Raw genomic sequence first — 25,987 nt, forward strand, 5'->3', positions numbered from 1 at the left:
GAGTACAAACTTGGGCCTCAAAGGAGGAAAATTGCTTCCGCAAAGTGAGGAAGTTGAGATGACCATGCATCAAGCAAAAGAAACATCTTTCAATTCACACCTCAGGCCAGAGTGTCAATGTAATCTGAATATAATCATAACAAAGCAGAGTCTAGAAACTAAAATGGATTGCATTCCTAAACTGGTAAAAGATTGTTACAAAATTACCTATTCCCCAGTGTCAAAGAAACGATTAGCAAAGTTTATTGTATCCGGCACAGGATTAAAAAAGACAAGGCCACAGTATATACCTTTTATTGAGCAATTTGCTGTTGATCAGATAGAGATGAACTTGAAACACCGAGAACTTTTATGTGCCTGTGGACATGAAACATTATTCGAAAAGTCAATGGAAATGATGATTTCTAAAGGACCACCACTGCCTCCATTGATTAAGGCTGGCAGAACTGGAATAAAGCCTGTCGAAGGAGCAACATCCACTTTTGCTGATGAAGTTACCAAAGTTTTAAATTGGCATATTTTGCAAAAAAAAACAGAACATACTTGGGGAGCCCCATCACATTTTCAGAAGTCAGCTGAGGCATTTATTCCTCCTGCTCCAAAGCTGCCATTATTAACCGAGCTTAATCCTCAGCCAAATTTTGAAATGGAAATTGCAGCAGTTGAATTTGTAAATAATGAACATAAGAAGTTACTAGAAATGAATACAAAGAAGAGGATTGAAAACCATATTTGGGGACTTCCAAAGATTATCGAGTCATCCTCAAATGAATTCATGGCAACAGCTCCTTTAACGAAGGATAAGAAAATGCAGTTTAATATTAAGGAAAAATGCAGATCAAGATTCATAGACCTATCAAAGAATTATAAAATGTTTTCTGGTCAGTGCACCTCTCATTTTAGCAAAGGACAGAAGAATACTTTAGATTGTGAATACTTTAAGAAAAATGTTGGAGTGAAAACAAGAGAAATTACTGGTTTTTCTATTTTTTTACCAGAAACCAAAAATAAGCTAAACATGTGTATAATGAAACAAAACTTATCTAATAAATTAGATTGTGTACCTGAGCTTGTAAAAGAACTATACCAACAGACTTACAGTTTTTCTTTGAAGAAACCATCAGCAAAACTCATAACAGCTGGCAAAGGATTTAAAAGGCCAAGATTATCACAAATTCTGTTTGCTGACCAGGATATTATTCATTGCTTAGATATGAATTTAAAGCATAAACGGCTTAATAATCTTAGGGGTACAGCAACTACATTTGACATATCAATAGAAAAGATGATCCCTGAACCGCCACCTATGTTTCCAGCAATAGAAGCTAAAGTAGAGCACGATGTTATGGAATTAACCTTCCAGTCTGCTGAAACCATTAAAATGTTGGAATGTCATATTAAAACAAAAAAATCTCAGCAGAATTTGGGCATACCATTGCATCTCCAAAGGTCAAATGACACACTCATCCTACTTCCTCCAAAACAAGTACCATCCCAATTTACTCAGCGTCTTAATTTGGATACTGCCCTTTCTGCAAATGATCTAAAATTTATAAATGAGGAACATAAAGAAGACTTGGAAAGAAATACCGGTAATGAAAACATAAATTGCCGCCAGTGTGCTCTGAGTATTATCCAACCATCTTGGAATAGTTTTATACCTGCTGCTTCAACAATAAAAAAGGATCTGCAACTCCTACAGACTGACGAAAGAAGCACAATAGAATTGGAACAATCTGAATTGAGCAAAATTGATATCATTGCACCTGCTGATCATTGCTCTATGACAAGTACAAATTGTGGAGATTTTGATGAAAGCAGCAATGTTAATTGTGTGGAAGAACCTTTTACCTGTCCAGAACTGGAATCTAATGGTAAAGATGAGGTGTATGTGGCAAAGCAATCTTCAGAAATGAACACAGTGGATGAATGTATCTGCTCAGCCACAAGTAAGCATTTTCTGAATTTGAATACTCCGTATACAAGAATCAAAAAGCAAAACGTAACGGGCAAATGCGCTAATCATCTTGAGGTAGATTATTCCATTGCTTCACCTAGTTACAAGCCAAAATCTGTGAAAACTGTTGTTTCTTCAACTTGTGTATCCAATCAGAAGTTGGTCGATTTGACATATGATCCAATGGCAATTGGAGGATTCTGTTTAAGTCAACCAACACGAGGGGGAAGCGTGGCTCCGTGCCCGCTGACTATGCAAGAGGATTCCAACTTTTATAAACAAAGTACGGATTCTGTTTTATTGCCACTTCCTGGTCCTTATGTGGATTGTGAAGAAATGCTATTAAAAATTGCAAGAAACATTGAGAATGATGAGTCTTGTTCTAAACAATTGACTGAGGAGGCAACAATTCATATTCAGCAAGATGAAGAACATGCTTCTGTTAAAATAACTACAGGTGCTGAAGAAAAAAACATGCAAGTTGATTTATCAGGAAGGATCGGTTCACAGCCACCACCCACAGCCTTTTGTGATTTTGTGGGGGGGGGGATGATAATTGCATCTCAGATTAACGCTGATAGTAATTACTTAAGTGTTTCTGATGAAGAACACAAAGCGTGTTATGAAACCCTTAATAAATCATACCATACTTCCAAAAACTCAGTTGTGAAGAAAAAATGCAGGAAAACTTATCAAAATCACTGTTCAAATCAAACCCACCCAAATAAGATTTTGGCAGAGTCAAAGACCAAGTTATCCAGGCAAGGTTGTCAGAGATCAAGAACATTTAAACATAATGAGAAAGGGAGAAATTCTGAATTAGGAAGCCAAAGCATTTGTTTTGCTGGAACAACTGAAGAAATGCAAAGCACAATTAAGAGGATGGACAGTTCAGACCCAGATCAGAAAGGGACATCATTAGCACAAGAGAATTCCCAGAATCATAATGATGATCAGCAGTCTTCACAAAGTTCCACACTCCATAGTCCAGAACATCAACAAGTATTGTCAATCAAGCATCCTCTGTTTGCAGTAAAGGAAAACGTTGAAGGTATTGCAGACTTTCTTTTCAGATAATAGTTTTGTAAACAGAATAATTGCCATCAAAATATTTTACAATTAATTTCTATTCCAAAAACATAATTTGTTAATGATGATAAGCGATTTTTGTCTAATTTGTCCACAAATCAAAAAAACTGTTAATTTTTCCGTATGCTTATGCTATTTTTGATATATTTCTGCATGAAGATAGACACAAAATGCTGGAGTAACTCAGCAGGACAGGCAGCATCTCTGGATGGAAGGAATGAGTGACGTTTCTGGGTTTGAAGAACGGGTCTTGACCCGAAACGTCATCCAGAGATGCTGCCTGTCCCGCTAAGTACTCCAGCATTAAACCAGTATCTGCAGTTCCTTCCTACACTCTATATTATTATGCATGACCTGTTTCACTTTATAAGCTTAAACAATCTTCGATGCACAAAATCTTTGAAAGGAAATATTAAGTTCTAAAAAACAAATACATTTTAATATAAACCATTATCAGCTAGTCCCAAATTTGCACTGGTGATGTTTGACAGAGATTTTGAGCATCCTTACCTATTAAAGAATCTTCAACTACCCGACGTATAATCAGTTGCATCAGAGGGCTGGTGGATATAGTCCCTAGACTGGGAGTATTATATTTTAAGGGTGATAAATCCATTAAGATGAGGATCACCATAAGTGGAAGTAATAGAAGTTCCAGTGTGTAGGAAAGAAGTGCAGATGCTGGTTTAAATCGAAGGTAGACACAAAATGCCGGAGTAACTCAGTGGGACAGGCAGCATCTCTGGAGAGATGGAATGGGTGACATTTCAGGTCGAGACCCTTCTTCACACTTATTCCAGCATTTTGTGTCTGCTTTAATAGAAATTCCAGGTTAGTAAAGGTAGCAAATGGCTGGGTTCAGCTCAGGATTAAAAATAATCCCACTAGAAAACTATCTTTGTAATTCCGAATTTACAAAGTCCAGTCAAAAGTACCAAGGAGAATGTGCTATTCTTCAGTTAATGGCAACACTCCCAAAAGAGGGTGAGGACATTATGTATCCAAGTGCTATTTCAAGATTTGTGTACATTATTTGTATAAGCCATTTAAGAACATATGAAATTGTGTTCTCAGTCCCCGTTACAACTTATACACCCACGACCGTGCAGGCAAGTACAAATTCAATTCAATTAAACAAATTCACAGACGACACCACCGTTTTGGGCTGGATATCAAATAATGATAAGACGGAGTACAGGAAGGAGATTGAGAACCTCGTGTCCTGGTGTCGAGACAACAACCATTCTCTATCTGAAGTTTGAAGAAGGGTCTCAACCTGAAAAGTCACCCATTCCTACTCTCCAGAGTTGCTGCCTGTCCCGCTGAGTTACTCCAGCTCTTTGTGTCTACCTTTGGTTTAATCCAGCTTCTGCAGTTCATTCCCAACCATTCTCTCAATGTCAGCAAGCCAAAGGTGATATTGATTGACGTCAGGAAGCGAAGCAGTACACATATCCCAGTTTGCATTGAAAGTGCCGAAGTAGAGATGGGTGAAAACTTCAAGTATCACCAGCAATTTGGCCTGGACCACCCATATTGAAGCAATGCCAAGAAAGCACACTAACGTCTCTACTTCCTTAGAATGCTAAGGAGGTTCCGCATGTCCCCTACAAACTCTCACCAACTTCTACAGATGTGCCGTAAAAAGCATTTTATCGAGATGCATCACAGCATGGCTTGGGAACAGCTCCATCCAAGACCACAAGAAATTGCAGAGAATTGTGGACGCAGCCCAGACCATCACATAAACCAACTTCCCTTCCATTGACTCCATTTACACCTCACGCTGCCCCCACAAGGCCAAGGACGAGTCGCAGTCAGGCCTCTCCCTCTTCTTCCCTTTCCTTTCACGCAAGAGGCACAGAAGTGTGAAAATGCACACATCCACATTAAGGGACAGTTTTTTCCCAGTTATTTTCAGGCAACTGAACCATCCATCCTACCAACAACTAGAGAGTAGAACTGATCTACTATGTATCTCATATGGAGGCCCTTGGATTATCTTCGATCGGACTATACTGGACTTTATCTTGCACAAAACATTATTCACGTTATTCCCTTTATCATGTATCTGTACACTGTGGAAGGCTCGATTGTAAGCATGTATTGTCTTTCCGCAGACTGGTTAGCACACAACAAAAACTTTTCACTGTACCTCGGCTCACGTGACAATAAACTAAACTCGACTCAACTCAAACAAAAAGCAGGCATAGCCAACATGGGCCCTTGTGCCTGTTCTGCTTTTCGTGAGATCATGGCTGCTTTTACCTTTGTTGCACAATAACCCTGTATCCAGATTCTGTGAATATCTTATTAAAAAATTTAAAACTGTTTAGAATATACTGACAGCTGAGCCTCCTCAACACTATGGGTAGAGAATTCCAAAGATTTACTATCCTGCGGATGAAGAAATATCTTCTCAACTGGTCCTGAAAGCCAACTCTTTATTTTGACATGGTGGCCTCTGGTTGTAAGCAACCCAGCTGGAAAAACATCATCCCTAATCAATGCACTGAAGTAATTAGAACTGAAAGAAATATACCCACAAGACATTCCATGGCTTGGAAGTGGTGGTAATGCACTGATTATCACCTTCAACAATTCCATAAATTCTAGGATATTTCCCCACCGATTGGAAAGGAGCTATGTAACCCAACATTTTAAAAGATACAGAGAGAAAACAGGGCACAGAGCAGTTAGCAAGATACTAGCCTGAAAATGGTTAAAGGACACTTAGAAAATAATAATAGCCTAGATTTATAAAAGGGATTTTAAAGAAGGGTCCTGACCCAAAACTTTACCTATCCATGTCCTCCAGAGATGCCGCCTGATCGTCTGAGTTACTTCAGCTCTTTGCATCTCTTTTTTAAAACCAGTATCTGCAATTCCTAATTTCTATATCATGTTATTAGTTTTTTTTTCAGTTGTAGATAGCAAAATCAATAAATTGAACAGTTGAACTTTCATAAAACCTTCAATATGGAGCTTGTTATATAGAAGATTGTCATACAAGATTGCATTAAATGGATTAGGGGTAGTATAACAAGCATGACTGATTGGTCACTTTTGGATTGGAGGTGCTGACCAGGGCAATGTCATAAGATTGATGTTGTGGTCCTGTCTGTTCACAATCTATATAATTTGTATGAGGGAACCATATAATATATCCAAGTGTGCTGATGATACAAAACGAGGTGGTACTGTGCTTTGTAAAGAGGTTTCAGATCAATATAGACAATTTAATGAATAGGAGACGACAAGACCAATATGGAAAAATGTGAGGTCATCCACTTTGATAGAAAAATAGTTAAGCAGGTGTGAAAGACAGAACTGAATTTGAGCAGTGAGTGCAAATTAAATGGCATCAATGTATGATGATAACATTGAACTTAGTGTCATCAAAGGGAACATGTTTGAGTGCTTGGAATTACACCTCACACAAAGCAAGATGGTTGTGCTTCTTGGCCAGCAGTCATCTCAGTCTCAAGGCAGTAGGAATATCTTGGATTTAACCAAGGCCCAATCATCTTCAGCAGTTCCATCAATGGTTCGTTAGGTCAGAAATTGAGAATTTTTCAATTCTGTTCACAATTCTTTAATACATGAAGCGAGACCTAAAAGATATTATAACAGATAACAGTATAACAGAGCTTTATTTGTCATTCGGTACCAAAGTACCGAACGAAACTACATAGCAGTCATACAAAAAAGAACACAAGACACATAACCCCAACACAAACGTCCATCACAGTGACTCCAAACACCCCCTCACTGTGATGGAGGCAACAAAACTTCCACTCTCTTCCCCACGCCCACGGACAGACAGCTCGTCCCCGACCGACCAGCACAGTCCCCGCGGCCGAGTCGCACCGGGCGCTGAAACGTTTCGCGGCCGAGCCGGGCGATGGAAGGCCCCGCGACCAAGCCTTGCGCAGCTAAGTCCCGTGGCCGAGCCGCACCGGGCGATGTTAAGTCCAGCGGCCGAGCCGCACCAGCGATGAAAAGTATGAGTTGATATGTGGAGAAGTACCATCAATGCCACAGATGTGCCAGGCAAAGGGTAAGTCCCCAAGAGAGAGCCTAACTTACAAATGTTGACATAAAGTCGTAGTCATAGAGACATACAGCATGGAAGCAGTCTCTTTGGCCCAACTTGTCTATATCGATCAAGATGCCTAGGAGCATGGAGAACCAACTGGGAACAGACTTCGCGACCTCCACAATTCACTGTCGCACCGAACACCACAGCCCGGCTCCGCACAGGGGTCGGCCGGTTCAACGCCAACATGCATCGTTGGGGGTTGCGTTCATCAGCAGCCTGCGTGTGTGGACCAGACCAGCAAACAGCGCAGCACGTCATTTTTGACTGCACTGTCCTCCGTCCCCCTGGTGGAGGGGTCGATCTCACGGCCCTCGACAACAGCACATTGCACTGGCTACAGCGCCTGGAGGGCGTTACATAATTTCTGCTGCCTCAAACGCAAGAAGAAGAGGATGCTTACATACAGTGCCTACCATAATGTTTGGGACAAAGACCCATCATTTATTTATTTGCCTCTGTACTCCACAATCTGAGATTTGTAATAGAAAATATCACATGTGGTTAAAGTGCACCGTGTTTCACAGATGAGGTGGTATGCTTTGGATCTTGGGCAGTTCCTTCTCTCTCAATGCTAGATTGGCACCAAATCAACTACCCGAAAGATTAATTCTCTCCACTGCTCTGCACACTGACTGCAGTGTACCATTAACAAAATGCATTACAGTTACTTGCAAAGATTACTCTGATGGCACTTTCCAAGCCCTTAATCTATACCACCATGAAAAAATGGAGCGGGCGCTTTGCAACACCATGCCTCTAATATAATATACTTTTATAAGGTCACATCCACTGCCCAACAAACATTAACCAAATTTATCACTTCCTCAAAAACAAATCAAATTTGTGTGAGTGGACCTTCCCGGCACATGACTTTGCTAACTCCCTAATGAGTCCATATTGTTCCAAATGCAAATTAATGCTGCCCCTAAGAATCTGCTTCAATAGTTTCAACAGAGACAATTAACAACTTTAAAGGTGATAGATGGACTTCAATCAGCACCTGTACGATGAGCTGTTCATAAAATTGAGTTTGTATGAATCCCCTAAAAAAAGCATTTGCTAAATGCAGTTTATTTAGCATTAACTATAATCATGATAATGGATAGAAGCAGAGACATTCTTTGTGTATGCTGCTACAAATCAATAAGGGCAGTTAAGTTGTGTATCATTACCCCACTTCATTTTGGTTCCTATCCAATTAAGCCATCCAAAATGTTTTAGATTATTTACTTAATGGTGCACCTTAATTTTCTTTTCAAATCCTTTACATTATTTGGATACAGAATGGAATATAACCAGTGGGCCCTATAAAAATGAGATACACCTACATTTTGGGCTTTCTTTGAACAATTTAACGTAGAATAAAATTAATTTTAGTAGTCTATCTAAAATTTTAGGTAAATAAAAAGTTGTTACATTTATCCAGACATATAGTGCACTCATTGGAATTGTGTAGTTATATAAAGATTGAATGATAAAAGTTTACATAATTGTTTTTTATATTTTTCCTGATTTTAGTCTTTTTCCACTGTGAGAGTCCATTATTAACAGATACAATGCTCTAGGACAACAAACAGGAGAAGGTACTGTGAATAACGTATGTTAAACATTCAGCTTGAATAACTGTCGATATTTCCCAAACTGAAAACCACAATATTTTTCTTGTATTGCAGATTCATCGGTAGGATAACTTCAAAGTCAAGGTGTTGATGAAGCAATTACCTTATTATACCTGCTGATATGAAATGGTTACATTATATGTAACATTTCATTTACTTAAATAAACATAGCAAAGTGAATATTACATAATAATTATGTAATTAAATGCAAAACTAATATGAAGACAGATTGCGAGTGGGAAATTTTGGAGATCAGCGATACACATCTGTTAATTTAAATAGATAATAATAAATTTCACATTTTGATTACAAACTGGGACTCGAGTGTGATTAGAAATTAGATATTGTCTCATGTGCTCCATGATGTCTGCTTCCAGATGTGGGTTCAACTGGTGCATTTAATATGTTAAGGATCATACTTAGGTACTTTATTATTATTATTATTATTATTATTATTATTATTATAATTATAAATGGTGATAATTCTATCCTACATATCATTAGTTTAGTTTTGAGATACAATTCGGAAACAGGCCCTTCAGGCCATCGGGTAAGCCTCGACCAGCAATCACCTGTGCTCTAGTTCTATATTACACACTAAGGACAATTTATAGTCGCCAGTTGACCTACAAACCCGCACGTCTTTGGATTGATGTCAAGAGGACTTGGAGAAAACTCAAGCGGTCACATGGCGAACGTACAAACTCATACAAACAGCACCTGTAGTCAGGATTGAATCCTAGTTTCCAGCGCTATAAGGCAGCAGGACTACCTGTGTGCCATTGTACCGCCCTAAATCTAAAGGTGGAAAAATATGAGTTTATCCATTTTGAAACAAAAAAGAAACGTACAGACATTCCATAACTTACTTAATAGACGACTTATGTAAACCCGGAATTACGTGAACAATTCACAATAGGTGTCCCTTTTCCTGAATGACCTGTGTTATGGCAACGGGAGGGCTTCCCGTATGCTTCATAGATATAAATGTGGTGCCCGGGCTTGATGCGACACTGGGAAGGTGCGGGAGGGAGGGGGGAGGAGGGAGGAAGGATAAGGGGGGTTGAGGGGGATGGAGTGGGGGTGAGGGGGGGAGGAGAGGGTGCTGCACCACTGCAGGAGAGGTTTGGGCCCAACGGTTGAGAGTTGTGAACCTGTGGAATTCTCTGCCTCAGAAGGCAGTGGAGGCCAATTCTCTGAATGCATTCAAGAGAGAGCTGGATAGAGCTCTTAAGGATAGCGGAGTCAGGGGGTATGGGGAGAAGGCAGGAATGGGGTACTGATTGAGAATGATCAGCCATGATCACATTGAATGGCGGTGCTGGCTCGAAGGGCCAAATGGCCACCTATTGTCTATTGTCCACTTGGTCTAGTCATCTCAAAGGATACGTGCAGTACATGCTACGAAGCTCACCACCTGCAATGCCCCCTCCAAACCACACAATATTCCGATTTGTAAGAATATAGATGATATAAGAAGAATGTCCGTGCCGAATGTGATGGCATATGAGCCTATTTTCCTCCGCCTGAATGTGATCCATATCGCTTAATTCTCTGCATATCTGTCCAAAAGCTTAAATGTCACAGCCATATCTGCATCCACCACCACCCCCGGCATCCACCACCACCCCCGGCATCCACCACCACCCCCGGCATCCACCACCACCCCCGGCATCCACCACCACCCCCGGCATCCACCACCACCCCCGGCATCCACCACTCCATGTAAAGAACTCGCCCCACACATCTCCTTTAAGCTTTGCCTCTCTCACTTTAGTTATTCCTTCTATTCTTTGACATTCGCACCCTGGGAAAAGATTCTGACCATCTATCCTCTCTATGCCTCTCATAATTTCATATACTTCTTTCAGATGTTCCCTCAGGTTTTGACGCTCCAGTGAAAATAATCCAAGTTTGTCGAACCTCTCGTTAAGCTAATCCAACCAAGCAGCATTCTAGTACACCGCTTATGCATGCCTCCACATCCTTCCTGCAATGGAGCAACAAGAACTTCACATATTACTCTAAATGTGGCCTAACCAAAGACCGATGAAGCAACAACATGAATTCCTGACTGAAACTCAAATGCCTTCTTTGCCACCCTATCTACTTGTGTTGCCATTTTCAGTGGGGTGTAGACTTGGATCCCAAATCCAACCGCACATTAATGTTTTTGAGAGTCATACAATTAATTGTATATTTTCCCGTTATGTTTGAGCTCCCAAAGTGCAACACCTCAATAATTCAATGGTTCAATGATGCTTTCATTGTCACTTGTGCACTGCACAGTGAAATTCTTTTTACAAAGATCACACATGCACGAATCGCCATGTTCTGGCACCATTTACATCACCATTTACAAAAGGTCCAAATTATTTTCCACTCGCTCGATGTACTGGAGCGGCACTCGATACAGGTGAGGCCTGGGCTGTTGTAGGACCTCCTCCATCGTCCTTGACAAGCTCGGCCCACAAACCAATTCTCTCTCCTCGCCTGACCATCTTTGTGTCCTGGGACTACTTCCTGCAGCTGACCTTGAAGCTGCTTCCCGGTCTCGCCATCTGATGAGCCTTCATGTGGGTTACGTTTTATGCCGTCAGAGGAGTCTTCAGTTGGGTCCCGCTGACGGACGAGCCTTTAGGCCGGTTCCCAGTTCCGATGAGCCTTCGGGCAAGGTCCCACCGACCAAAGAGCTTTCTGAGCGGCTGGTGTAATTGGTGTAATATTTTTAAAGTTAGAAAGATTTTAAAGTTTAAAAATTACTTTTTAAACTGATTTCATTATGATCTTCAGCGTGTGACGCCACAATGGGACCCCCATGAGTGCCAGCCAATGAGGGTGGGGGGCCAGAGGCTCAAGGCCAATAAACTGACTTTAACAAATGCCCCCCCCAGAGGACCGCCGCCCGTCCAGGCATGCCTCACGCCTGACCTTCCTCCCGTGGTGCCCACTGGGAGGTGTAGTCCCAGCTGCCCCCCCCCCCCTTCCCACACCATGCACGCACACACACACACACACACACACACACACACACTAATTTAACAATTATAATACTTAAAATATAATAATGTGAGAATATTAAATGTTATATTGAAAATCTTTCAATATATATTAATCTCTTGCAGGGGAGGGCGATGTAGGGGGTCTGACTGACGCCCGGGTTGAGGGACTGGTGGGGGTAGTGGGGGTGGGGATGGGGGGGAGTGGAGGAGGGGAGTGGGGGGAAGGGGAGGGGGATGGGGGAGTGAGGGGAGGGGGGGAGGGGGGAATGGGGGTAGGGGAATGGGGGTGGGGTAGGGGGATGGAGTGGGTGAGAGGGGGGATAAGGGGGATTGAGTGAAGGGGGTGAGGGTCCTACATCAATACAAGAGTCCACAGCTCGCTCTGGCTGCAGCGCTGGTGCCACGGGGCTGAGGTGAGTGGCACCCTCTCCCCCTCTCTGTCCCCCCTCTACGAGGAACGGGCCCAACAGGTCCACTTGGTCTCTATTATATTATTACACCTTCATTGTTACCGAGCCAAGACTCTGCATTTGTGTACCTAACAGCACTCCATGAATACCTCAAACACATAAGCTACATTGATTGAATATGGCCACTCACCACCACTTCTGAGGAGCAACTGCAGATGAACTATAGAATAGATCGATAGAAAAAATGAATTAGCAAAGCAAAATTGAACAAAGTTCAATATTTTTCATTGATAATACCATTACATACATTGGGCAAATGTTCACAAAAGAAATTAAACTTCTACTTTGATAACAACTTTGATGACTGCAACTATATAAATTTTGGAGGACCACGATATTACTGATAGGAATTTCTGGATTTCCTCATTTAACTATAGATTGCTGTCAGGTTTACAATGATGGTTTAATGCACTCACTGAAATTAATGAAGCAAACAACTGTTTCACAATCTGGTAATTTTTTCCTTATTTCTCAGACACATTTTCTGTCAAAACATTGCTCAGTATATATGTTCAATTAAAATGTTGAACAAATTCCAGCAATACACTTACCACACATATCAGACTAGTCTTTTCTACCTGATCTTGATTCTTTCAGTGGCAAAATATCTATCAATCTCAACTATAAATATTCTCGTCAATTTAGTATGCGCTGTACTCGATGAAGGAGACAATTCTATAGATTGTCACATGAGGAAATGTTGAAAAGACTAGGCTTGTATTCACTGGGGTTTAGAAGGAAGAGAGGGGATCTAGTTTTCCAGTACTAGGTGAAGTCGATAACCAAATGTTGCACATTACAATGTGTACCAAGTGCAAAGGGACAAACTGAAGATTGGTGCAGCTGCCAATCTGGGGGAAGGGCAGCAAATACGACACGATACCATCAAACTTTATTCATCACCGGAGGGAAATTGGTCTGCTGACAGTCACAACAAACAAGTGACTGTTGTCAGGCTGCCATGTGCACAGCGCCTTCACCGGAACAAATGAATGAACAAACACAGACTTATCCCATGGCCAGAGGATTCTAAACTAGAGTGCCCCCCCTCCCCCACACCGGGTCCCCCTTTGTTCTCTCACCGTCCCTCAGGGCAGTCCCACCACCCCATTATCCCCATTGTCTTCCCCTCCTCCCCCCCTCGCGCTCATCTACTGCTGATCACGGGTTGATCGCGAGGCCCCACCGCTACCGAGGCTCCCACTGCCGCTAAGGCTCCTGCCGCCGCCGAGGCCCCACCACCGCCGAGGCCACACCGCTGCTGAGGCTCCCGTTGCCGCCGAGGCCAGGGCAGGAAATTAGTGCCCTTCTGCCATCGTACACGGCGTTTCTGTTATCGTATTAATCTTGTAATCAAATGGAATTGTATATATTTTAAGGTGAATGGTGAGACATGAATGCTCGGTATAAATACTTGAAATATATTTTCGTTTTTTTAAACATATGTAACTTAACTGAGGAGTACTGATATTAACCTGGATTTACGAAATATTCGAGACCATTCACAAAGTATATATTACTTCTCTGTTCTCTCCGCTGATCGCAAGTCCAAATTCGTTGTCCTTAAATTGTATAAAACTGATACTCTGCTTGTTTAAAGTCCAAATTCTTTGTCCTTAAATTGTATAAAACCGAAGTTCTGCTTGATTGAAGTCCAAATTAGTTGTCCTTAAATTGTGTAAAACTGATGCTCTGCTTGTTTAAAGTCTAAATTAGTTGTCCTTAAATTATATAAAACTGATGCTCTGCCTGTTTAAATTCCAAATTAATCCTTAAATTGTATAAAACTGACGTTCTGCTTGTTTAAAGTCCAAATTAGTCCTTAAATTGTATAAAACAGACGTTCTGCTTGTTTAAAGTTCAAATTAATCCTTAAATTGTATAAAACTGACGCTCTGCTTGTTTAAAGTCTAAATTAGTTGTCCTTAAATTGTATAAAACTGACGTTCTGCTGGTTTAAAGTCCAAATTAGTCCTTAAATTGTATAAAACTGACGCTCTGCTTGTTTAAAGTCCAAATTAGTTGTCCTTAAATTGTATAAAACCGAAGCTCTGCTTGTTTGGAGTCCAAATTAGTCGTCCTTAAATTGTATAAAACTGATGCTCTGCTTGTTTAAAGTCCAAATTAGTCCTTAAATTGTATAAAACTGACGTTCTGCTGGTTTAAAGTCCAAATTAGTCCTTAAATTGTATAAAACTGACGCTCTGCTTGTTTAAAGTCTAAATTAGTTGTCCTTAAATTGTATACAACTGATGTTTTGTTTGCTTAAGGCAGGATTAAACAGATCCACTGCGCATTACTGGCTTGCAATGGCATGTTTTTTTTTAAATGGCCACTTTTTGTAAGGGGTGTGAGATGATGGTACTGAATTGCTGTGATCACTGTTGAGCTTGTCAGCACGCAGGTCCTTGCCTCCCTCCCTCCCTCCCTCCCTCCCTCCCTCCTACTTTTTCGGTGAGTGCTGCTGGTGGAACGCGGCCCGGAGCTGGAGCCGTGCGGGTGTCACTCACTCCCATTGAGCCCAGTCATGGCCGCCTATGCGGACGACTCCTTCCCCTACCAAGGACTTTTGCCGAAGAAAGAGACCGGCGCTGCATCTTTCCTCGCCCGATACCCGGAGTACGATGGAAGGGGGATTCTCATTGCTATCTTGGACACGGGAGTGGACCCCGGAGCGCAGGGACTTCAGGTAAGGCTGTGCTCTTGACCAGAGGCCTTGCAAAGCCGCGGGCTCTCGTTATCATCTCCACCTCGCGTTGAAGCTCCCGCAATTGCAGTTAATTCACCATTTACTGCTCTACTTCAACATTTACCGAACAGTCCGGTCATTTCATTCATTAACTGAGAACAGATTTGTATCCGTACATGTTTAATATATTAAGATGTTAACTAATTATTAACCTGTTTTATTGATGAGCTTTGAGTGGTCAACACGTTGAGTCGTGTACCTTTAGAATTGAGATTTTAATCTTCTCATTGATGACTTGAAAAAAATCTATTTTGCACAGTCACTTGCACTCTATTCAATGAATAGGGTCGACCCGAAACGTCACCCATTCCCCTTCTCAAGGCAGAGATGCAGCCTGGCCCGCTGAGCAACTCCAGCAGTTTCTGTCTGTGGTGTAAACCAGCATCTGCAGTTCCTTCCTACACATTAGCATGACTGTATGACTCAGATTCAGTTACGAGAGATTTTGGAATGACTTTTTGATATGCCCTCTCCATACACCATACAATTGAAGTTTATTGTCGCAAATGTAAACAGGGTTGTAGAGATTTAATTTTTTTTGTATAATCTAGTAGAAACATAGAAACATAGAAAATAGGTGCAGGAGTAGGCCATTCGGCACCGCCATTCAATATGATCATGGCTGATCATCCAACTCAGTATCCCGTACCTGCCTTCTCCCCTGATCCCTTTAGCCACAAGGGCCACATCTAACTCCCTCTTAAATACAGCCAATGAACTGGCCTCAACTACCTTATGTGGCAGAGAATTCCACAGATTCACCACTCTCTGTGTGAAAAAAAAGTTCTCATCTCGGTCCTAAAAGACTTCCCCCTTATCCTTAAACTGTGACCCCTTGTTCTGGACTTCCCCAACATCGGGAACAATCTTCCTGCATCTAGCCTGTCCAACCCCTTAAGAATTTTGTAAGTTTCTATAAGATCCCCCCTCAACCTTCTAAATTCCAGCGAGTACAAACCGAGCCTATCCAGTCTTTCTTCATATGAAAGTCCTGCCATCCCAGGAAAAGCAATTGGGAAATAAATATATATTTTAACCCATATTCAAGTAAATGCCCACAAAACTAATGGCCATCTTGAGCATCGTAAACAAGCCTCTCAATGACAAAAATATCGTGACTGAGAAAGAGGTCATTTGGCCTAAAGGTCATGCCATTTGTAAACGGCTACCAAGACTTGTCCTACCTTCCAGCTGTCAGTCCCCTGTCTACAATCATAATTCTGAAAATGCACATCCAGGTACTTTTAAATGTGATTAGGCAGTGAGTTCCAGACCCCTTATAATACCTTCAATTCTTTACCCATTTAAAAAATGAAACACCTTCATGTTTATGCAGGCTGGATGATGGTAGCAGAGATAACAAAAATAATATTTATTTCCAAATTCAGATTAGTTTATTGTCATAAATGCTAGAGTGCAATGAAATTCCTCGATTGGATGAAACTCATAGCGTACACAATATACATAATAATTATAGATAACAATAAATCTAATGATTAATGCATAACAGCAAAATGGGGCAAAGATTGTAGTTGTGCAAAAATAAAATAAGGAAGTGCGATAATGAAATAACTGAATGAGGTAGAGTTTAAGAACCTTTGGGAAAGGTTTATAGAAAAAATGATTGGTTCAGGTGTAATAGGAGTAGGGAAGAAGCTGTTCATAAGTCTTGAGGTCTGGGGTTTTCAGCTAGTGCATCTTCTCCCTACAAGATAGTAAAAGGAACAACCACGGTACATCCTTGATGATATTTCCAGCCTTGCTGATTCAATGCACTGTGAGGTTGAACTAGATGGAAGACAATGTCCTGCCTGTAATGGACTAGGCTTTCTTTACCATTCTCTGCAAGTTCAGGTGGTCGAGTAGAACACTGCATACCATACTGAGATGCATCCTATCAGAATACCGTGTAGTGCATCTGTAGAAGTTTGAGAGCATCTTTTAAAATCTCAGATGCCTAAGAAGGTCAATATGCTGTTGCATTTTCTTGATCATCGCATCAGTATGAAGGAACCAGTATGGGTTGTTGCTGATATGTATGTTTAGGAACTTGACCATCTCTACAGCAGCACCGTTGATTGGGGCAGGATTGTGCTAACCAACCTTTGCTTCCTTAGGTCAGCAACTCTTTCATCTTGCCGATCTTTAGGGCTTGGTTGTTCTTCTGACATCTTGATTTTTTCCCCCTGTAGTCCATCTCATCATTGTTGGTGATCTGGCTGACAACAGTGGTATCATCTGCAAACTTAAAAATTGAGTTGGCATTTTCTTGGCCACGTAGTCATGGGTATACAGGAAGTAGATTAGGGGTCTGAGCACCCAAACCTGAGGAACAACATTGCGGAGGATTAGGGTGGAGGAAATGTTACGGCCAATTCTAACACAGGCTAAGGTCCAGAGGTTTAGAAATGAACTTTCTCAATATTATGGTATTGAAAGCTGAGCTGTAGTCAATAGACAATAGGTGCAGGAGTAGTCTTTCGAGCCAGCACCACCATTTAATGTGATCATGGCTGATCATTCTCAATCAGCACCCCGTTCCTGCCTTCTCCCCATACCCCCTGACTCCATTATCCTTAAGAGCTCTATCTAGCTCTCTCGAATACATTCAGAGAATTGGCCTCCACTGCCTTCTGAGGCAGAGAATTCCACAGATTTACAATTCTCTGACTGAAAAGGTTTTTCCTCATCTCTGTTCTAAATGGTCTACCCCTTATTCTTAAACTGTGGCCCCTGGTTCTGGACTCCCCCAACATTGGGAACATGTTTCCTGCCTCTAACGTGTCCAACCCCTTAATAATCTTATATGTTTCGATAAGATCCCCTGCCATCATTCTAAATTCCAGTGTATATATTAGTCAATAAATAACATCCTGACATGGGAGTTCTAATTGCCAAGTCAATTCAGAGTTGAATATCGTGCAAAGGAGATGGCATTTTCTGTAGACCTATTTTTGTACAGTAAACCCTAGATTTTATGGGTCTCTTCATAACGGGTTTAGATTATAATAAACAAACCTACTGAACTCACAGCCAGGCCAGACTGCTGGCATAATTCCCGGGTGCTTCCTCGGCTGCGCCTCTCTACCCCTGCCACCCTGCCGCACCTACCCACAGCGATCCTCAGCAGCACCTACTGATGCCAACCCCTGGCCACTTCCTCTGACGAGCCTGCTGGCGCTGGCCCTCTGCCACGCTTGCCGATGCACAGCTACAATATTGAGACCTTGGACCTTTGTAGCTTAGGGCAGGTAAGGCTTTGCTTTAATGTTTCATCTGTAAAAAAGGCATCTCTGTCATTGCAGTTCTTGCTCGACCTAAATTTTATTGTTGGGCCGCTGCACATGAAATGCCATATATTACATTTGGTTATAGCACACAATCGGCAATAACTGACACCATCCCCCCCTGCTATGGTCCTTCATAACAAAGGTTTACTGTGCACCAATTACAAGGGGTCTAGAACATTTGTGTGATGGGGGCAGATGTGACCCATTACCCCTTTAAAGATCTTCATTGTGGTTGATGAGAGAACCACTGGGTAGTAGTTATTGGATCAGTTCACTTAACATTTCTTGGGGACTGGAATGGCGGAGTTCTCCTTGAAGCAGACGGGGACAGAAGGCTGTTGAAATGAGAGGGTGATGATGTTACTTAAAACTGTGGCCAGTTGATTGACACACAATCTCAAAACCTTTCCAGGGACTCCACCCAGGTCAGCCATTTACTGAGAGTTTACCCACCTGAAGCCAAATCTGAATTCTGCCACCGAGATGTAGGCAGCGGGAAATGGGGAATGTGCCTTCAGGCATTCTGTTTGCCTGTTTAAAATGGGCATAAAAGACATTGAGTTCATCTACTGATGTTGCATCATTGTCAGATTGTCCCCCATTTATTCTTGCACCCATGATAGTTTTGGGCCCTGCCACAGTCTTTGAGGTTTACAGAACTGCAATTGTTCAACCTATGTGCATCTGTTTTGTTGATGATCTATATAACCAAGGTCATTGCTTCTGTGTTTGCAGATGGAAACATATGCGGTTAAAACATTTTGTGAGGAATTAGGCAGTGAAATATGAGCATGTTGTTGCATGATAAGGAAGGCCTTTGGTCGATGAGTGTCAGTAACAGCAACGAGTCCTTAAAGAAGCACTGATATCTGATTCCAGCTCTTCATAATTCACACGCTTCAATTAATTCATCCCTCTAGCTGCCTGTGCTCCAAAGCAAACAAACTCGACCTATCCAGTCTTTCCTTTTCATGACAATTTTCCAGTTTTGGCATTTTTCTGTAAACTCATCTATGCCTTCTCCAGAGCAGTCGAGTCTTTCCCGTCATGTGGTGAACAAGACCTTATGTACTAGTCAAGCTGTGGTCTACCTACCATTGTCTGCATATCCAGCATAATCTCACTGCTTCTATAGTCTATTCCTCATTTTATAAACAAAAGCATTCCCAAATCCCTTAGTCATTCTTACCAGCCTGATAAGGCTGCATTCGGAGATCCATGACCAGGCACTCCAAGACCTCTCTCTTCTCCACACCATGGTATCTTTTCATTTATTATTTATTCCCTTGAAGTGCTGCACATTATGCATGGCATCACTTCATGCTTTTTAAAATTAAATTCCATTTGTTGCATATCTGTCTAACTGATCATTCCATTTACATCTTCTTGCAGTCAAAAGCTTTCCACACTATTAATCTCACAGTCAATATTTGAATTATCTACTATTTATTTAGCATTTTCCCTACATTGAAGTCTGAATCATTGGCATCCAGCGTTGAAAGTTTTAAAACCAAGAACCGGGTCCTGTGGAATTCCATGAACAACAGCTTACTTGTCACAAAAACACTTGTCAACTACATTAACCTTCCTGCTAATGAGTCACTTTTGGATTACGTGTGTCTCCATCTCATGGATCACATAGGATTTCACTTTTATCACCAGCCTCGCTAAAATCTGTGTAAACTACATCAAGTACATTGCTTTCATTAACCCTGTTGCTGCCTCAAAAATATGAATCATTAGTCCTGACTTTTCCTTACCAAATTCACACTTGACTCATCTGTGCCTTTCTAAATGGAGGTTTATGTTGTCCGATTTTAACAAACTGAACACCATTAAATAATCCTCCAGTACTTTGGGACCTTTTGTAGTCATGGAGGATTAGCAAATGATGGTCTGTTGAGTCTGCAATTTAATTTTTCAATTTTATCACCCTGATGATCTATTTGTTTTCTTTCATTCTCCCATCTAATATTTTAAGACTCTTATTTTGCAGCTACAATGTTGATTTATATCTTTCTTTTGTGGAGGTAGCAGCAAAATATTCGGGTCCATCTTCTTTCTCTCAAAGGTTCCTTTTTACCCACTGATTGGCTCTGCTCTTTACTTAGTTATTTTTTGCTCTTTTAGTCCTTCCAAGCTGTCTAGGGTTTTCCTTTGATTTCTCATGCACGCAGTCAACAAAATAAAATGGATGAGCTTATGGTGCAGTTAGAAAGTGGCAAGTATGAGATTGCGGGCATTCTAGAGTTTTTGCTGAATGTGGATCAGAGCTGGGATCTGAACATCCATGGATAGACATCCTATCGAAAAGATGGGTAGGGGGGGGTGTGGTTGCTCTGTTGGTAAGGAATGAAATCCAATCCTTAGCAAGAAATGACACAGGATCAGAAGAAGCAGAATCCTTGTGGATAGAGTTAAGAAGCTGAGGGGTAAAAAGGACCCTGATGGGTCTTATATATAGGCCTCCGAATAGTGGTCGGGAAGCAGCTTGTGGTCAAGGCCACTTGGGAAAAGGCAAGTCCGATTTGGTGCTGTGCAATGAACCAGATTTGATTAGTGAGCTTAAAGTGACGGAACTCCTAGAAGTGGAGTTCAGAAAAATGATTGAATTCAACCTGCAGTTTGAGAGGGAGAAGCAGAAATCTGATGTATTGGTATTAATGTTGAGTTAAGGTAATCACTGAGGTATGAGGGAGGAGCTGGCTAAAGTTGAATGGAAGGGGACCCTAACAGGAATGATGCTGGCGCAGCAATTGCAGGAGTTTCTGGGAGTAATTCGGAAGGTGCAGGATCTTTTCATCCCAAAGAGAAAGAAACACACCAAAGGGAGAATGAGGTCACCATGGTTGACAAAGGAAGTTAAAGATAGCATAAAAGCAAAAGAGAAGGCATATAACATGGCAAAGATTAGTGGGAAGCTAGAGGATTGGGAAATGTTTAAAAACCACCAGAAGGCAACTAAAAAAGTGAAAGGGGGATAAAAGATGAAATATGAGGAGAATCTAGCCAATAACATAAAAGAGAATAGCAAATCAATTTTCAGATATATAAAGAGTAAAAGGATGATGGAATACCTCATCCTTAAGAAGGAAATCAGGAGGGTGAAAAGAGGACATGAGATATCCATGGCAGGCAAGGTAAAGGAGAATCGTAAGAGATTCCATGTATATTTAGAGAAAAAGGGTAATCAGGGAGAGAATAGATCCTCGAGGTTCAGTGTGGTGATCTATGTGTGGAACCACAGGAGATTGGTGAGGAGTTAAATGAATATCTCTTGTCTGTGTGAAAGATTATTGAGACTGATGTACAATATGAAACAAGGTAATAATAACTTGGAAAACTTTCTGGAAGAAGCAAGAAGTATTTGAACTGAGAGTGGTAAAGGTTTCTGTCTCCATGTGCCATTTATGACATGGAGACTGCTTTGTGAAAAGCGGAAGGAAAGAACATCTTGATTATTGCAGCAATTTGTAAATTAAATATTGTGATTTGGAAATAGCAGAGTGGAGTTGAGTTTAGGGCAGCGTGTCCTATGAGACATACCCCAAATACTGAACCTGGTGCTCTTTGTGCACCCTACATGGAGTCGAAGGAGGTCACCACATTTCTGGCCATGCAACAAGAAACGCTGAATGCGATCATGATTTCAGAAAATAAAATAATTCCCAATTTTATTTCAGTTTCCCCCCACACACACACATCTTCTCTTTGGTCATCTCATTGTTTACTCGGCCACAGTTACTGAAAACATAAGATCTTTCCAAATCAACATTTCAGTCCGAACACAATCCAGAGAAACTTCAACTGATCAACTTTGTGAATCGCCCAGTGTGTTTTTGCATGTCCTAGTTCACCAAGGGTCGAAACGTGCCAGCTGAAAGAACAGTGTGGCAGCTGCCTGCCATAACCTCTATGGCAGCTGCTCCATCATGCCAGCAGTCATAGAACTTATGACAAGCAGTAGCACACTCCTCCACTCTGGTTTGTTTGTGCTGATGCAGATTTCATGCCACTGCCGGCGAGGCGAAGGTGTGTTAGTAGGGATTTTGTAACACATTTGGGTGATGTGTCTGACATGGTTAATATTTGACATTTATGAGTAAACTGCAAGGTCTGGGTGTGAAGCTGATACATGTCTGAGACTGGGTTACTTCATGTGACTATTGGGTTATTTTGAATGATAGCTCCCAGCCCTGACTCATAGGGATTATTGGTCGATATGTGAAGGGGACAATGCAGTGCATTGCGCAGTGGCTGATGTATTGTTGCAGCAGTTGTGATATCGCATTTGAGCACACAGTCATTAACTTTGATTTATGTGAAGTCATGAAAGCTGATGTGCTGTATTTATGTTCTTGGGCCTGACTTCTCACATGCATTTCAATTGTTGGCTGTTTCCATTGCTCCACCTATTGGTTTCCTGGCTTCCTGGAGGTAAACAGAAACATAGAAAATAGGTGCAGGAGGAGGCCATTTGGCCCTTTGAGCCAGCACCGCCATTCGTTGTTATCATGGCTGATCATCTACAATCAGTAACCTGTGCCTGCCTTCTCCCCATGTCCCTTAATTCCACTAGCCCCTGGAGCTCAATCTCTTTTAAATTCATCCAGTGAATTGGCCTCCACTGCCTTCTGTGGCAGGGAATTCCACAAATACACAACTCTGGGTGAAAAAGTTTCTTCTCACCACAGTTTTAAATGCCCCCCCCCCCTTTGTTCATCCACCACGGTGACTTCCCCCACATTCCTCACTGTGGCATGAAGGGGACAATGCAGTGCATTGCACAGTGGCTGATGTATTGTTACAGCAGTTGTGATATCGCATATGAGCACACTGTCATTAACTTTGATTTATGTGAAGTCATTAAAGCTGATGTTGTGGCGGCTCCCGAGGGTCGGGCCATACCACTCACGACCCCTCGGCATGGGAATGGGTCGATCCAAGGAGGCGGACTTCGGCCGGGAGTATAAAGGTCAAGGACCGCATGACTCTCACTCTCCTTGAGTTCCAGCGAGATACAGTAAACACACTTTTGCTAACACCTGACTACTTGTCATTATTTTGGCCTACTTGGCACACTACATTGGTGACCCCGAACGGTCCATTATAGGAAAATGGACAAGACATGGAGCTCAGCCTTCGCCTCGCTGTCCGAGGGCGCTACACCGGCTATCGAGGCGATTTCCGTAGCCCTCCCTACCTTTTGGACCCACCGGCCCCACGTCTGGTTCCAGCAAGCTGAGGTGTATTTCCAGCTTAAGTCCATCCGGTCGGATGGTACATGGTTTTTCTACCTGGTTGGAGCCCTGGACCAGGACACGGTCCAGCGGGTAACCGAGTTCCTCGCCAACCTACCGACCCAAGGTAAATACGATGCTCTAAAAGTTCTATTGCTGGAAACTTACCGGCTCCCGAGGATGGAGCGGGCCAAAAGGATCCTCCACATGCCTCCCCTGGGCGACCGGCGCCCATCCGCGCTGATGACGTTGCGAGGTCCTCCTTTGGTACCATCCGCAGGCTAACGGCCTGGTGGAGAGGTTCCACCGGCAGCTCAAGGCTGCGTTGAAGGCAAGACTCTCCGGCCCCGATTGGATGGACGCACTGTTAGGCATCCGGACGGCACCAAAGGAGGACCTCGCAACGTCATCAGCCGAGCTCGACTACGGGTCGCCGCACACCGTGCCCGGGGAGTTCGTGCCCTCGTCGCCGGGGCAGGAGGAACCGTCCTCGTCCACCCTACAGCGCCTTCGTGAGCGAGTCGGAAAACTGGCACCCGTCCCTACGTCTCACCATGGGACGTTCCACCCGCACGTCCCATTGGACCTTCGGGATTGTGCCTACGTTTTTCTCCGCCACGACGCCCATCGAGCAAGAGACCTTATGAGGGCCCTTTCAAAGTGCTGAAACACGGCGAGACAACTTTTGTGTTGGACATGGGGGGCCATCCGGAGGCCGTGTCGATTAATCGCCTTAAACCAGCGCACTTGGACATTGACCAGCCGGTGCGGGTTGCACAGCCTCGGCCGCGCGGGTGCCCCCCTTTGCAAGTGCCTCCAACACCGCACCCGCCGATCCCCTCATCTCGACCGGTATTTGTACCCCCTTCGCCGCCCCCGTTTGTCCCTCCAGCTGTGCCCCCGCCAGCCCCCCCGGTTGTCCCTCCAGCTGTGCCCCCGCCAGACCCCCCGTCGGATGGGTACCGTACACGGTTCGGTCGACTAGTGCGACCACCGGTGCGTTTCGTGCCTCTGGTTCTGGGGGGGGTCCTGTGGCGGCTCCCGAGGGTCGGGCCATACCACTCACGACCCCTCGGCACGGGAATGGGTCGATCCAAGGAGGCGGACTTCGGCCGGGAGTATAAAGGTCAAGGACCGCATGACTCTCACTCTCCTTGAGTTCCAGCGAGATACAGTAAACACACTTTTGCTAACACCTGACTACTTGTCATTATTTCGGCCTACTTGGCACACTACAATGTGTTGTATTTATGTTCTTGGGCCTGACTTCTCGCATTCATTTCAATTGTTCTCTATTTCCATTGCTCTACCCATTGGTTTCCTGGCTTCCTGGAGGTAAAGGCTTCATCTCCATCTGGAGGTAAAGGCTCCAGAGACATGGACTTCAGACTGTAGACTTTGGCGATACAGCATGGAAACAGGACCTTTGGCCCACCGAGTCTGCGCCAACCAGCGATCACCCCATATACTACTACTATGCTGCACAATAGGATCAATTTACAATTTTACCGAAGCCAATTAACCTGCAAACTTGTACGTATTTAGAGTGGGAGGAAACTGGAGAAAACCAACGCAGTCACAGGGAGAACGTACAAACTTCATTCAGAAAGCATCTGTAGTCAGGATTGAACCTGTGTCTGTGGTGCTGTGAGGCAGCAACTCTACCGCTATGCCACTGTGCTGCCCCATCTTGCTTGATTCAAACAAGTCACAGCTGGCCACTCATTAAAATTTGCTTTATATCAGCAGTGGAATAATTGCATTGAGATGCAGTACGAATTGATCTGAATTAATTGTTCATGTGATCTCGCAATGCATTTTTATGTACTGTCCAATTTATGTTTTAATATTAGTTCTTTCAGCCTGGCTAGTACCAACAAAAAGAGCTGTATCAATTTTCAAAGTTCATTATGTCTGAGAATAGATGTAGCGGTTCGTGATGTGAACTTTGAGAGTAGTTATTTTACAAAGTATTATCTTTAGTTATGATGATGATAATGATTATAAACTTTCTTCACAGGTCACAAGCGATGGAAAGCCAAAAATAATTGACATCATTGACACCACAGGGAGTGGGGATGTGAACACGTCCACAATACTCGAGCCAAAAGATGGGAAAATTACTGGTTTTTCAGGAAGAACCCTTCAGGTAATTATAGAACACTTTCAAAAGTTATAATTTATGTGCCATTTTTATTTTAATTTGCCATGATAGTTGTGTGCAGTTTTAGATTTTTGCTGTTATTTTTCCTGGCTTAAACCACATGGTTGGTCAAAAAAATGATCTCGGAACTTCATTGTAAATTGTGTCCAGCAAAAAAATGCATTTCCATGATACTTTGCAGTGTTTTTAAAGAAAACATTTGTAGAACCATCTGCAAAACTGTTCACATTCTTAAATTGAATTAATAACCATTTGCTAATAATACCCATTACCTGGCTTTTGAGATGTTTTTCAAATCTATATTT

The 25,987-nt window shown here is 42.5% G+C and overlaps 1 protein-coding gene across 6 annotated transcripts in view; it reads left to right on the forward strand.

Moving 5' to 3' along the window:
- The first annotated feature begins 14,664 nt into the window (after nt 1-14,664).
- tpp2 (tripeptidyl peptidase 2) overlaps nt 14,665-25,987 on the forward strand; it is an 88,702-nt gene continuing 77,379 nt past the window's right edge. For 4 of the 6 annotated variants that reach the window (XR_013547490.1, XM_078402756.1, XM_078402755.1 and 1 more), the window contains exons 1-2: nt 14,665-14,928; nt 25,539-25,667. Coding sequence is in view for 5 of the 6 variants with exons in the window: in XM_078402756.1 (XP_078258882.1) it covers nt 14,767-14,928; nt 25,539-25,667 (291 nt within the window). In the remaining variant the exon portion in view is untranslated. The remainder of the gene's footprint in view (nt 14,929-25,538; nt 25,668-25,987) is intronic. The other 2 variants (XM_078402761.1, XM_078402757.1) reach the window with 1 other exon arrangement.

Source organism: Rhinoraja longicauda, chromosome 7 (assembly GCF_053455715.1).
Source record: "Rhinoraja longicauda isolate Sanriku21f chromosome 7, sRhiLon1.1, whole genome shotgun sequence".
Lineage (NCBI taxonomy): Eukaryota > Metazoa > Chordata > Chondrichthyes > Rajiformes > Arhynchobatidae > Rhinoraja > Rhinoraja longicauda.